At 41.0% G+C, this 13,916-nt stretch overlaps 1 protein-coding gene across 6 annotated transcripts in view; it reads left to right on the forward strand.

Moving 5' to 3' along the window:
- The window catches only part of SNAP47 (synaptosome associated protein 47), a 33,162-nt gene that overhangs the window by 2,717 nt on the left and 16,529 nt on the right, over positions 1-13,916 (forward strand). For 4 of the 6 annotated variants that reach the window (XM_063324237.1, XM_063324235.1, XM_063324236.1 and 1 more), the window contains exons 2-3: positions 4,737-5,292; positions 10,735-11,219. In XM_063324237.1, coding sequence (XP_063180307.1) covers positions 4,796-5,292; positions 10,735-11,219 — 982 coding nt within the window. In that variant the 5' untranslated portion in view covers positions 4,737-4,795. Of the gene's footprint in view, positions 1-917; positions 1,091-4,736; positions 5,293-10,734; positions 11,220-13,916 lie in introns of those variants that run through there. The other 2 variants (XM_063324233.1, XM_063324232.1) reach the window with 2 other exon arrangements.

Here is a 13,916-nt window from a genome sequence, read left to right on the forward strand (position 1 = left end):
AAGTGATAGGAAGAGGAGAGGAGAGAAATTCTGAATTTTGAGTAATAGTTCCTCATAGTAAACGAGCTGTGTAAATGGAAGAAGGCCTAGGTCTCTGCATTTCTGAAATGGGATTGTCAAAGGTTTAGGAAATATGGGGGGGGGGAAATATTAATTTTGAAGGACAGTAGCTGAGCTATTTGGTCTTTAGCGGTGAGTTCACTGTTTACATCAGAAGTGAAGTTGGTGTATTTAACATTGCTTTTCATTTCACAGCTCAAGTGCAGTGAGGCATCCTCCGTGTAGCTGCCGTACAAACTAATCAGAGAGAGAAGCAGAGACAAGGTTCTGTTTTATAAAAGGCAAAGTTCTGCCAGTAGATAAAGAAGTTTCTTTAATATTGACTCGAGGAGAGTTACAAAAGTAATAGGATAATACTGATTTTTAGCTGCTCAAAAACCGTAATCACAGGTTAATGCCCAACATTATACAACACAATGCACCATTGTCATAGGTGAAGTACATATTTAATGACTTTTTCAGCTAACTTCAAATAGTTGTGATGGTTTCTTCTTTTTTTTTTTTTTGTTTAACATTGGTAAAATTTCTCATGTGTTTTAATCTGATTCCTGGAAGTCTTGTGTTGTAGTATGCTATATACTATATTGGGGAAAAATGTGCTGAAACAATGAATGGATTTGATTACCAAATAAGTTTTTGCTTGGCGATTCTGGCCTCAGGCACAGAACGGAGCTGACTGTCAGGCAAAGCCTTTAAGCTCTCAGGTGAGTCAAAAATCATATGACTCAAGGCATGTACACATATATATACACAGGTCAAGTGACTGCTTCATTTTTTTTCCCGGACTGAGAGGACTTGTTTTACTGCTAGATCCAGGGTTAAATATACATCCTCTGTTGTTTATATATTTTTCCTTTTGGTAACGGGCATAGTAGGATTTTTGCTTTAGCTTCAGGGTTTTTTACCTGCTCTTTTGGACTTTGAAGAGAAAGAAATACTCAGGAAAAAAAATTCTACCTACAGATGGACAGCTCTGTAAGGGCAGCAGCCCCCAAAAGGCTGCCTGTGAGTTCTGCGTCTACAGATAGAGGTAAGGAGCTTGAGATACGGTTTAGGAAGATCTTTTTTTATGGCACAGTTGTGAGACTGCATCAGACATTAATATTTTCACAGTCTAAAGATAGAGAGCAGGCTTGAGAGAAAATACTGTCCTGATGGGGAGGTAGTGGTGGTTGAAGAGAGTGTGTAGAACTCTTAGACGTGAAAGTGGGCTCTAGGCTGAGATTTTACAGAAGTTTGAGAGTCATTTGCTTGTTTACAGTTTCTTTTTGCCTCCCTAGTATGGCTGTGCCTGGTGGAAGGTGGCTGTTGCTGTTAGCACGGCCTAGGAGTTGTTTTTCAGATAACATTATGTTCTGCGACGCCTGTCCCAGCAGTGAGCATTGAGAAACCTGCACTTGGTTCCAGGTTTCCCTTGTGATCCTCTGCAAGGCGTATAATCTTTCAGTGTCTTGGTTTTATCGTTATTTATATACCTTATTTATGAAATAACATCTCAGGGTAACAGCTTGCTGTGAACAGCATGCTGATATTTATGAGATTTTCAGAAAGTAGTGGAGGTAGCGAAGACTTGTGCAGAGTGGTGAAGGGGATGTCGGCTACTTTGTATGGACTGGGATCTGCTGGTTTGATAAATTGGGAGGCTGCTGATTAATTTTTTTTTTTTTTTTCTGGGTCTGGTGGGAGCTCTTCAGTAGATTTCATTTGCTTCTGCAATACATTTAGGCTAGGAGGAGCTTGAGGGCATAATACAAGATGTTTATTGTTTGCTATAGTATTTACTTCATATCTAGGCAGTGTCAAACAGTTAAGCTCAATTATGATTAGTAATTTGTAAATCCTGATTAATAAAGCTATAACAGGATTTAGGTTCAAGTGTCACTAAGGTAATTTATGTTGTTTAAACTGACAGAGTTGTCTGTTATAGTAATAAAAAGTATACTGTTATCAGCACATAATTGCGTATCCATATTAGAAACATTTTCCACTTAAAGTATCCTGTAAAAGGATACTTTTCTGTTTATGGCTGTTTTGGAATCCCACTGCTGCTGTTTGTTTCTTTGCATTCACATCTGACTGTTAGTTAAAAAGTATTTTTCTTGTTCCTGTTTCTTTGTGTATGGCAGAAAGAAAATAACCTTTAAATAGAAATTATAATAATTGGCTTCTCGCAAAGCCCAGTCAGGCTGGAAAAATAAAAAATTCTCGCCATCAGATCTGGGTAATCTAACCTTGCTATATTAGAGGAACTACCTTCTTTTTCTAGATAGAGGAATTGAGGCCAGAGCTTTTAGGTTTTTCTCCAAATTACGAAATTATGTAGCAAAGGATTGAGAAAGAAATAATATTTCCTAGAACGTTTCATTGTTTTGTTGGCTATAGCTACTCACTTAAATCAGATTTCTGTGGGTTTTTTCACCCTCTCTTTGGCCCATAGTACGGTGCGAAGTTGTCTCTCTAGGACTTTGGTTTTATTAGCCCAAAAACAGATTGAGAATTTTCACTTTAAACTCTCGCTGTTTTGTAAACTTATGGCTTATTTTTTTTTCCATTTGCATCACTAAAATTCATAATGCCATGGAGATAAGGTATGAAAACCAAAGTAAAGATTTTTGTGGAATATGGCATTCTGTGAGTAGTCCTTATCCAGTAATAATGAAGTTTTGAATACATTTAATAAAAGACGTCATTGGAACTGGACTCAGATTTAGAGTGCTCTTTTTAAGCGTGAAAGCACTAGATCTTCAACGTGTGCTGTAGGAATTCGCACCAGTGAATTTTCACCTGAAAAAGGACCTTTTTAAAGGACATTTTAAAATTTGCATTAGGATTCCTAGACATTTCCTTAAGGGGAACAAATGTATGGAAGTAAAAAGCTGTAATTAGTGTCAGTGTCAACCTAAGTGGGGATTTTGTGGTGGGGCTCTTCTCATTTATTGCGCTATTCAAGTAGCAGAACACCTTGAGATAATGTTATGGTGCTAATCTGTAAATTGGGCCATGATACATCAAAGGCTTTGAGAAGATAATGAATATGTGAGTGATTAAATCATCATTACATAATGGGTGTTCACAAAGAAGTTACTTGTGGAACGTAATTGGTCTTCACTGAAGTGCTGAAAGCTGTAGGATTATGAAGGAGATGTTACAGGAAACAATCTGACCCTTGGATACAAGAAGCCTCTTCAGAAGTGTGGAGAGATGCCGCTCCAGATACATTTAATTTAATTTACCGTTCCAAATTTGAGCTTGTTTTGATGTAAGCAAGCCAGGCCTGAGACATATGACAGCTCCATGTTTTCGTGCTGGGATTCCAGATAGCGATGAGCACGTCTTATAGCATTAATATTATGTCATCAAATAGCATCATGGGCTCCCAGGAAAACATGGCCTGTCACAGAGGTGCGATGAAATCACCATTGCCTTGAATGTTGTGTCCATTCACACTGCGTGAGTAGAGTCAGCTCTTCTGGCTCTTCTAAGCCTCTGCTGGTTCTGCTGCTGCTTGCTCTGCTGTCGTGTCTGGAATGGCTCTGCATGACAGGCCAGCAGCACCTCTTCCAGTACCACAGTGGCATCTTTTTCATCTTAAGTTCCACTTGGGTCCATCAGGGTTTTCCCACTTAGCATTGCTAAGTGGTTTGCAGTTCTTTCCAAACTCCTATTTCCAAACATCTTTGGTAGAAATGGATATTTCACAGAACAAATACTGCAGATTTGTGGGGGGTTATTTTGGCTGCATTGTTCTACCAGAAGTTCTGTTATCGACTTGAGTTTTATAAGGTAGATATTTTTGCAAGTCTCCTGAGACCAAGAGTGGTGGTCTGAGATAATGATGATTTCTGAAGAATATTTGTGGCTGTGTGTTGCTGTTTTTTTAGTGACTATGAGTTCTGGTCAGTGGAGATTTTGATTTCACCTGCGCTGTTGAATATGTTGGATAAACAGTCTGGGTGTGTTCCTAACATACCTGAATGTTGAGATATCAGAGTGGAATTGGAAGGACAATTTATTTATTGTGATTGTTGTAGATATACATCAATGAGCTTATGTTTTGGTCTATTCTGGGTTTTCTTCAGTACCTCTTGGTCCGTGGGAAGCTGCTTCTGATGATGAGGTGGGGAATGGAAAACTTCTTAAATGATCATTTTCCAGTAAAAAGGGGTATGTGAAAGACTCAGAAAAGTCAGTAAATGTTTTTCATGATTCTGGTTTTGGTAGGTTCCCCTCCACTCAAAAATATGAACATACACATGTGAACGTATAGACTAATCTAATTATAAAGCACCTCTGCTGTTCAAAACCACACAGCAGGTATTAAATACCCAGGAGATTAATGCAATAGTCATTTGAAGTTTGTGCTGTTGTAAATCAAGTGCTGGAATATGATGAGAACATTATAAAAAGGGGTGGCAGTGCTCTTATGGAGTGGGCAATAATATAGATGGTCCTCTTCAGAAAGAGCGAGCCTTTCTGAAGGAGATATTGGGATGGTTAGGAATGATTATCAAGTTTTGTAACCCATCCGTACCTATTTCCAAATCTCTTAGGTGTGCACCTGAAAGGTTACAGTGAAAGTACTGGAAGCCAGCTGTGGATGGGATTAATTACTTATGAGTGTTTGTAACATCATCTTTTATACGTTGCTAAGGATTGTTGCATTTTTTTTATTCTAGTTTCTCCTTCTGGCTTTGAGAGCGTTGCTCTTGTAGAAGAGGATCTGAACGGCGAGCTGATGAACGAAGACATACGTATCCATAGCTGGCCTTGTTCGTACTATTTGGACACCAGCAAACAATGGGTCTCTGGCAGACTATCTCTGACTCCTGTTGCGATCAAATTTATAGCTGACAAGACTGGGGAGCTTTTGGTCAACTTCCATCTTTCTAGTATCAGTGAGATCAAGAAGGAATCTTCAAATTTAATCTTCAGCTCTCTTACCATCTTAGAGAAGAGCACCAAGCACTGGTTCAGTTCTCTGCAACCCAGCAGAAATGTGGTGTTCAACATCCTTGAGCACTTCTGGAGGGAGCAATTGCTGTCAAGTGAAGGGGCAGGAGCAGAAGCAGCAGCTTTGCAGTCAACAAAGGGAAAAGAACTGACCGGGTTATTGACTGGATCGCAGAAGCGACTGGAGGACACAGCAAAAGTGCTGCATTACCAGGGCGAGCAGTTTGATAACATCATGAGAGGACTCAACAGGATCGAAGGGGATATGGATGTGGCAGATAGGTACGGTACTGGAGCATCCTCTGAGCTAAGCAGAGGGTGTGGGACTGTATTGTTTATGCCTGAAATTTATGGGGCAGATCCACAGAGGTCTTTAGGAAATTAAACTGTTGACTTTTAGTGAAACTCTAAGCTTGTGATCGCCTTTTGTGTATCTAGTTCTTGTTATAAGATGTTTCTGTCTTTCTCTCCTCCCTTCTGTGCGACATTTTTTCACCCTGGTGAAGCTGTTTGTCTATATATACCTGTCCTCTTTCCTTCAAATAACTTTTCAAGCCCTTATAAGTTTCAGCCACAACTGTCAGAAATAGTAGAGATCGCCAAAATATTAACAACCTATAAGTTTTGAGAGAATTGGCAACCAGTTAGGGGAAAGAGGTGTAAATTAACATCCCCACTGAAGGACAAGATATGTCATTTACATTTCTATTAGGTGTCCTAGAATATGCATAAATAAAAAAATACTGGAAGTTGGGTTTGGTTAATTTTGCCAGTCCTGGACCATCCTGTTTTGCTGTTCGCAGCAAATGCAACCACAGTTTGGCTTTTCTGGTTTTTATCAAAGGAAATGTTGAATATGGCAGATGGGCTGCTGACTTGGAGACAGTTTCCCAGAGTTATCAGGGGACAAAGGCCAATTAATCTTTAGTTCAAGTAGATTGTACTCCTTTCTCTGTGCATGGAAGTCAGCTCTTGAGGCTGCTTTTTGCATGCAAAATGTGTGTAGTTTTATTTGCCCTTTCCTTCACAAGTACTTGCTTCCCAGCTACGCACAAGAGCGAGGGTTGGGTCTGCGGTGTGGATGTAGTCAGGAAAATGGCTGTAGAAACAGTGCTCCTTTATTTGTGCTGTAAAACTACACTGCATTGAGCCTTACATGGAATACTCCCTGCCTTTAGGTCTAGGTGGAATAAATACATTTTGAGAAGAAAATGAGCAGTGTTGAGCAGCACTGAACTGAGCTTTGCAGAGTCTGGGGGTGCAAGAAGTGGAGAGACAATGCTAGACTATTTGTGGTAATCTCAATAAATTACTCAAAATTCAAAAAAAAATTAGCCACCACGTGCTTTAGGCAAATAAAATAAAAGATTTGGAGTACATTTGAGATGTTGCTTAACTTTAGCTGTTGCAGAACTCGATGTGAATAGTAAATGGTTGGTGTCTTGATCAGAACGTTGTGACTTTACTATTTAATGATTAACACTCAAAGTGAATTATTCTCTTCTTTGGTATGCTGCAAGTTGGATTCGATAGCAATCCAAAATAGACAGTAAAGTTAGGAGTAGTACTGTAATGTTTGAAGATATATAGCTCTGAGTGTCTTTGTGGAAGCTCCAACACCTGCATGAAGAAACAAGCACAATGAAGTTCAAACTAGTTGTTTTTGGAAGAAGCCTCTGTTTTTAGACGGATATCATGTCTAAAAGAAGGTGTTGATTTCACAATGATTCTGGTGATATTCTCCATACCCTTTAATGAAAAGCCAAGACAACTGAAAGCTTCAGCAATAGCTTTTAAAGTTCTGTGGCAATAAACAATGAGTAGGAAAACAAATACCTGCTCATTGTTTTTGGAAGAGAGTTTTGTTTTGGGTTAAGATGCACTGGGAGGTATTATTTGTCCTCATGAATCTGAAGAGCTTGATGCTTTGATTTTAAAAATGGAAAAATAAAGGAAGGCATTGACCGAACGTTAGCTGGGATTCTGTTTTATATACAGTATGAAGAGTTTGGCCAGCTTGCTCAGAGGCTGAAATGCAGCTCAGAGTCCATTAGCCAAACTGTGTTGTAATTGCATTATGCTTTTGGGGGAATTTTAACACCTGGTTTATTCGCATAGTTTTTGTGTGTGTGGTTTTTTTTTTTTTTTTTTTCTAAAAAAGCTGCTTTCCCCACTCCCTCCCACCCACAAGGTCTTCTCTTAACCTGAGGGCATTTTTCTTCATGTCCCTAACCGGTGTAGAAACCTGGGAGACCGTGACTGAAGCTCATTTGGTTGTTGCATATGAGGAAATTCAGACTATTAGCATAGATAAATATGCCTGTTAAGGCTCTTTGACTCTTGCTTTCTTTAGAAACTTGATGAGAAGTAATTACATGCGGGACCATTTTGCATGCAGAGCAGATTTTGTGCAGAAGGAAATGAACTTTTGCGTCCGTTAGTTCGAGGTTGTATAAGCGACACCAGTTTGATGGCTGTGTCTTTTATAAAAAGAACCAGGGCCCTTTATCTACTTTCATATGTTTAAAACTGTGATTAATTTTATCTTGCCTGTATGTGTGGGGTTTTTTCGGATTATTAATTCTGTTCTTATGTATGCTTGGGTATATACAGCTGCTTTGAGTGGAACTGTGTGCAGATAAGCAGAGCTGAGCCTGACGTGCTAGCAGATGTTCGAAGACCAAAAATAAACAGAAAGCCAGATTCACTGGTTCCTTTTTAATATATTACTATCAGAGGACAGGGTAGTCTAGTTGCAAATTTTCATTTGTATATAAGGACTGGTCATACAGTTTGTTGATACAGAGGGATGACTCCTCCGTGGAAGGCCAGAGGAGTTGGCTGGAGCCTTTGTTGGGGCTGTGCAACAGAAAAATCTTGACTGTAAATTAGGCATTGCCCAGCCGGGATGTCAGTCCCTGGGGAAAGGGGAAAGGAGACGGGTGAAGGCACAAAGTGATAAAAATTAAGCTATCCAGAATAAGTTTAGACAGTTTAGACTTGTCACATTGCAGCTGCTTTTCAGTAAGTGAACGCACATGCCTTTCTCACGGTGAATGTGATGAGCGAACGCATACTGGGGTAGGAATTCAATGACTTTTCAAAGGTTGACACAGGCATAGGCTGTTGTTGCCCTGAAGTACCTTGTAGCTCTTTCATACATCAAGAGGACAGAAAACGTGCTTTGTGCTCTGTAGAAATGAGATCAGGTCATTTGTTTCTGTTCAGTTACAGCAGGTAGGTTAGAGCATGGCTTTTAATTTGGAAGATGGTGTGTGCTAGCGGAGCCTAGGGCTTTTTCAGTCGTACTCTGTGTTGAACTTAAGTTGAACCTCATAGTTTCAGAATTCAGCCCTAAATCTATGATACCGTGCCATTACAAATTCTGTTATTGTACAACTTTCTGTTACATCTCCTTTGGTCTGTCTTCCCCCCTCCTTTTTAGGGGAGTGTTGCAGCATTTTCAGAGGGCAGCGGAGAGCTCCAGACCCATTACTCATCTTGCGTGCTATCTACATAAATATCTGATGTTCCTGCTTTAGATGGGAGTAGGTTCTTGGAACCATTCATTCTGCCTCTGCTATCCATGAATTCAGTGGTTGGCACCCAATATGACTTTTTCTGCTCTTTGTAGCAGATGAATTTCTTTAAGTAGGTCTGTTTTGTAGCCAGTGCAGAACTTTGATAGCTAGTAAACAAAGCGTGTTCAGTTAGAGCTTCCTCTTTCAGATTAGACTTTGTATACAGACAAAGTAAACAGGATTTTAAAATTGCAAAGTCTTCTGTAGACACTCTCTGATTCTCTCATGGAAAATAAATCATTACAAAAAGTATCTTGAGTGGAGCACTGCTGTATGCATATTTTATCAGGCGCTACTTTTATAAAAAGCCATATAAAAAAACCCCTGACTCTCCAAAATAGCAGTGAAGCAGTAGTGCTTTGTATTTTGGTCTGATAAGGCTTGCCTCTGTAGAATTTAAGTTAATATAATAGTATTTTGTAGCATCAGTAAGATCACAGTGTTTCATTACAGATTTTATTACATGTGGTCTGGCTTATTTAGAAGCACCTAATGCAACTGCTGTGCCAGTGGCACGTGCCTAATCACTGGATAGTCTTTAAGGTATTTATGGAGCACGCGGGACACTATTCTGGTCTGAGTTGAGCTTCCTTAGAGCTTTTATTTTTTTTTTTTTGGTTTGGTTTAAACAGAACCTCTTCCCTCCCGTTAGTTAATTGAGAAGCTGTTTGTGCCTCCAGAGGTGGTTCTCCTGTTCTGCTCAGTGACTGACGGGTAGGCTGAGAAATCTCCATTTCAAAACATCCTGCTCAGGCTAGTGGCCTGCAGACTGGTTTGGTTTGTGGGATGTTCCAGCCAGCTCACCGCTGTTTTCCAGTGGTGTAGGATTGTTTGAGCAGTGGATGCATCCCAGAGGGTTGACTTGCCTCTTCCTATGCCTACCTGTAACTGGAGATGAACCATTTTGGCTCAGATGCGAGGTGGGTACCAGAGGCTGCTGGTGGGTGAGAGAGGACATGGCTGGTTGAGCAGTGGGAGGGATCTGAAGTTACTGTTGACTGCGTGGGGAGATGTAGTTGGCCCCAAAATTTCTTTCCGGCCACTGAGGCTCAAGTCATCCTGAAATACAGGATCCTCTGCTAGCAGGGTGGGTTTGGGTGACAGGGGGTGAGAGGAGTGTTGGCAACGGTACATCATTGGTGCTGACTGTGGCTCTGCCTCCAATTCTTGTCTAGACCTGGAAAGGGATGCTAACAGATAGGCAGCACAGCACATGGAAAATCAAACCAAAACTACCACCTTTCCTCTGATTCCCCTTTTTTTTTTTGGCGGAAAGAGTACTGATGAGGCTTAGACCCAAAGAGATCGATGATTGTGATGGAGAGGAGCCCAGAAAAGGGGAATGAGCTATACTGATAGCAAATAGAACAGAATGATCGTGTCCTCCATATCCTTGATTCTTCCTAACTGCATGTTACATCCTTTTTGCCCACAGCTGATAAACTTAGGTACCTACTTAGGTGCCTACTTATCTTCTTGCTTAGAAATAAGAGGCTGTGTTAGTTCTGGCTATACAATGGTCTTCCTTGGAAGCAGTTGCTTAATTAATTCATGGAGTCTGGTTATCTCTAAGCTAAGGCAACAGTTTGCCACCCAGGAGGCCTCTCCCCTTCAGGATTTACCCCAAACCGATGGTGAGGCAGATGCTGGACCCCAGCGGGCAGTCGCTGCTGGGCTTTTCAGCCTCAACCTTGCACTGTTAGTGTTTTAACTGGCAATGGGAATTTGGGAGTGGGGACAAAGCAAAAGGTGGCATCGGACTGTGGGGCTGAGGTATAAAGAAGCAAAAAAAGGCAGTGGTGGTGATGGCCGAGTGTGGAAACATTGAGGTAAAAGGCAGTGTTAGCTGAAGAACCAGATGGGTGTAAATTGGCCTGAATAAATCCAGTTGGAAGTTGGATTTCTTACATCAGAACAGTGAGATTCTGGGACCGCTTTCCAAAGTGTTAGGAAATGAAGAAAAGCTGGTGTTTAAAACGGATGGATCCTGGTGAGCTGTGAATAGGTTTGAGAAGCGAAATAACAGAGGGCTGGATTCAGTATTAAGAAATCATTGTGTCTGCAGTAATTTGCTTTGAACTGGTGGGGTAGCACGACCCTGCTACTGGCTTTCACTCTTCTAACACTCTCTTGTCTCCGCTAGGTTGTTGACTGAGCTCGAATCTCCTTCTTGGTGGCCATTTAGCAGCAGGCTCTGGAAAGCGCCATTGGAAACCAAGCCAAAGGAAACTGCCACAGTTTCCGATTCGAAGAACCAGGAAGGAATCATAATTAGAATTCCAGTTATTATCACCCACAGAACAGACTCAAATGTCAAGCCAGGAAAACTCACGCTCTTCGCTTCTGGCCTGGAAATCAGTGACTGCAATTCTCAGGTCATTCACCGGTTTGAATCAAAGGATGTGGATGATATCAGAGTTCATACGCCATATGAAATCAGTGTCCGACAGAGATTTATTGGGAAGCCCGACACCTCTTACCGGCTCTTGTCAGCAAAGATGCCAGAAGCAATCCCCATCTTGGAGATGCAGTTTAGCAAGAAGATACAGTTTTTAGAAGATGCCCTAGGATTTGTTGGTGCCAGGAAGTCTCCACAGGTAGATTTGGGGACGTCCATTTGGCAAGCAGGTATGTGGCAGGCAAAGCAATCCCATCCGTCAGCAGTAACACAAGCACCAAATGTTTCCAAGTGGTTTTCAAACTCAAAATACTGTATAATATTTACAAGGCAAATCCTCTCCCACCTGCCCCAACGATGAGACCGTGTTGATGATAAAACGCAAAAAATAACTGCTGGGCGACTTTAGACCATCTTGCCAAGAGGGAGAGGGTAGAGATGACAGAATCGTGTGGCCCTGTTTGAGTTTAGTTGGATTTACCTTCTACTTACCCCAACTACATTACCCAAACCTGTGCCTGTGGATGCTGGAGGTGTGTGTCCCTTGGGGGCCTGGCAGCTGGAACACGCCAGGCCCTCTTTAACGTAGTGCTCTCAGCTGGTGTTGTCACTAGCTCCACACCGCTTTGTGAAAGGATTAGCTTAATTTGAGTTTCAGCTACTGGCCTGGGTTTTAACTACAATGTCATTCTTTTTCGGGTGGTCACCAATTCAATATTGTGCCACTCTGGGGGGGGGGGGTCATTAGAAATCCATTCTTCTCTCCTCACTGCGTGCTTTGGAGTCCTCTATCTTTGCTATTTTTCCTTTGGCAGTTCATAGCTGGAAGCATATTTATATTAAATCTGTCATCTGGTTAATTGTAGAAAGTTCAAAACAAATTTCCAGTCCAGCAGGTTTTTAAATAACTTACGGGATAAACATCATGCTAATTTTCGTATCTTAAAAAATAGAATTTTGTTACTTGAGAGGTTCAAGTGTTTGGATTTAGGAGATTTTAGGTCTCAGATTAGGTGGATGCATAGTTTAGTCTTTTTAAGAAAACGCAGAGAAGACTGCATTCCCTTTCACAACAATAAGAATGACATTCCTTACTACTATTACTTCTAAAATTCCGGGCAGGGTTGGTTTTTTGTTTTTGTAATTCAACCCTGGATTCATTTGGATAGCTGGTGAATTTTTGCCTGTTAGGAATTTATTTCTCTCAACACGCCTGAATTCTCTGTTGTTCCTAATTGTTAGTGACAAAAGAGCAAATTGGTGGATGGATTTATTGCCAGCATATTAAAAACAAGTAGAAAAATGATACAGTAAAACAATAGATGAATCTATTTCTGTGCACCAAGCTAAAACTGGACTTCAGCAGGGAGGATAATGTCGTCTTGTTGTCAAGGGCCATAGCTTGGAAAAGCTTGTTAATTTTTAAGGAAGTAAGTCTTGGACATCTGGCACTAAAATGTCAGCACAACAACTTAGAGGAAAAACAACCTGCTGGTTTCTTAAGCACTGAGTTATTCCAACAAATTGGTGTTCAGTTCCTGATGGTCTTAAGGCTGGTTACATAAAATAATTGGATATACAGCCCTACTGTGCTTAATTTCCCACTGCTCTGCTCTGTTTGCATCTGAGTCAGTGAGTCAAGGATATTGCTCTCCTACCCCCACCTGCATTTCGACTGTTTAGTTTGGAAATGTCAGTAAAGAAAACTGGAGGTTATGGAAATCCTGACTTCGCCAGCTCCACCAAAACCCTTGTTTGTTCCTTGCCCGGAGTCTGTCGCCTTCTGTCTTCTGTCGCAAGATGGCAGTCACGGACTGCGTTTTAACCTCTGGGTTTTTTCCATGGCTGCTCACATGGTGGAAATACTGATTTTTAATTTTTTTTTTCTTCTTCTTTTTTTTTCCTAAAGCGGGGAGGGGGGGAAGTCTGTGTTATGCATGCCCGCCTCTGTGTAGACATAAAATATATGTGTCTATTTTCAGATAGCGAATGTTGATTCAGAGATTTATAGGAGAAATATCCTTGCAGCGGAGGTACATCTGTCTCGGTGCACTATTCTTTGCCCTCGGTGGTGCAGCTCCAAGATGTGAACATTTCCACAACTGTCACAGTCTCATCTGGATCCTGTCTGTTTATACTAATCCTGCCTTAAAGCTGGGCATATTGCACATTTGTATAACTAAATACTGAAAAAACCCTCATCTTTCCTAAGAGATTTGGCTTGATTCCACCTAGGAGAGGAATTTGTGAAGAGTTTTATACACACTAGATTATCTGAAAGTATTTTTAGCTGCTTTGCATGTCTTTTCTGACTGTATTTTTGGACCAAGCTGCACGGGTGTTTAAATGCTCAGGACGGAGCAGGGAGGTTTGTTTTGTAACAGAGGTTCTTCTGTGCTGAATCAAGATTTCCTAGACAATAACCTCCTCAATAATGGCTGATAACAGCTACCTGGGATTAAAAGGCACAAGAAATCCTACAGTGCATCTGCAGTATAACAATCTGGGGCAGTGCTGTCTTAATCCTGTAGCTGAAGACTGGCATTCACAGGTTTTTGGTTTTTTTATCCCTTTTGAGGCTGCTGAATTTTTCCTGCTTACCCCTGCGACCGAATGTTCTCAAAGTGTTTCCAGCACTTTGTCCAGAGGTTTGGTACCTTCTTATCCTCACGTGGTGGCAGCGGGTCTCCCCGTCCAACTGGGTGTAACAAAAACAAACCAAAATTGCTTTTTAAATGTTTCTGCCTTTCTATTCTGTTCTCTCCCTTTTTTTAAATTAGAAAATTGCTGGGAAATGCCAGATCTCCTTCCTCATCCCATTCTTTTTGTGCGCTGTTGTCATATCCCCCTCCTCTTCTTGTCCTCACCGAGATTAATGGAGTGAAATGGATAGATTTCTTGGTTTTAATGAAATAATTAGCATATAG

Source organism: Chroicocephalus ridibundus, chromosome 2 (genome assembly GCF_963924245.1).
Source record: "Chroicocephalus ridibundus chromosome 2, bChrRid1.1, whole genome shotgun sequence".
Lineage (NCBI taxonomy): Eukaryota > Metazoa > Chordata > Aves > Charadriiformes > Laridae > Chroicocephalus > Chroicocephalus ridibundus.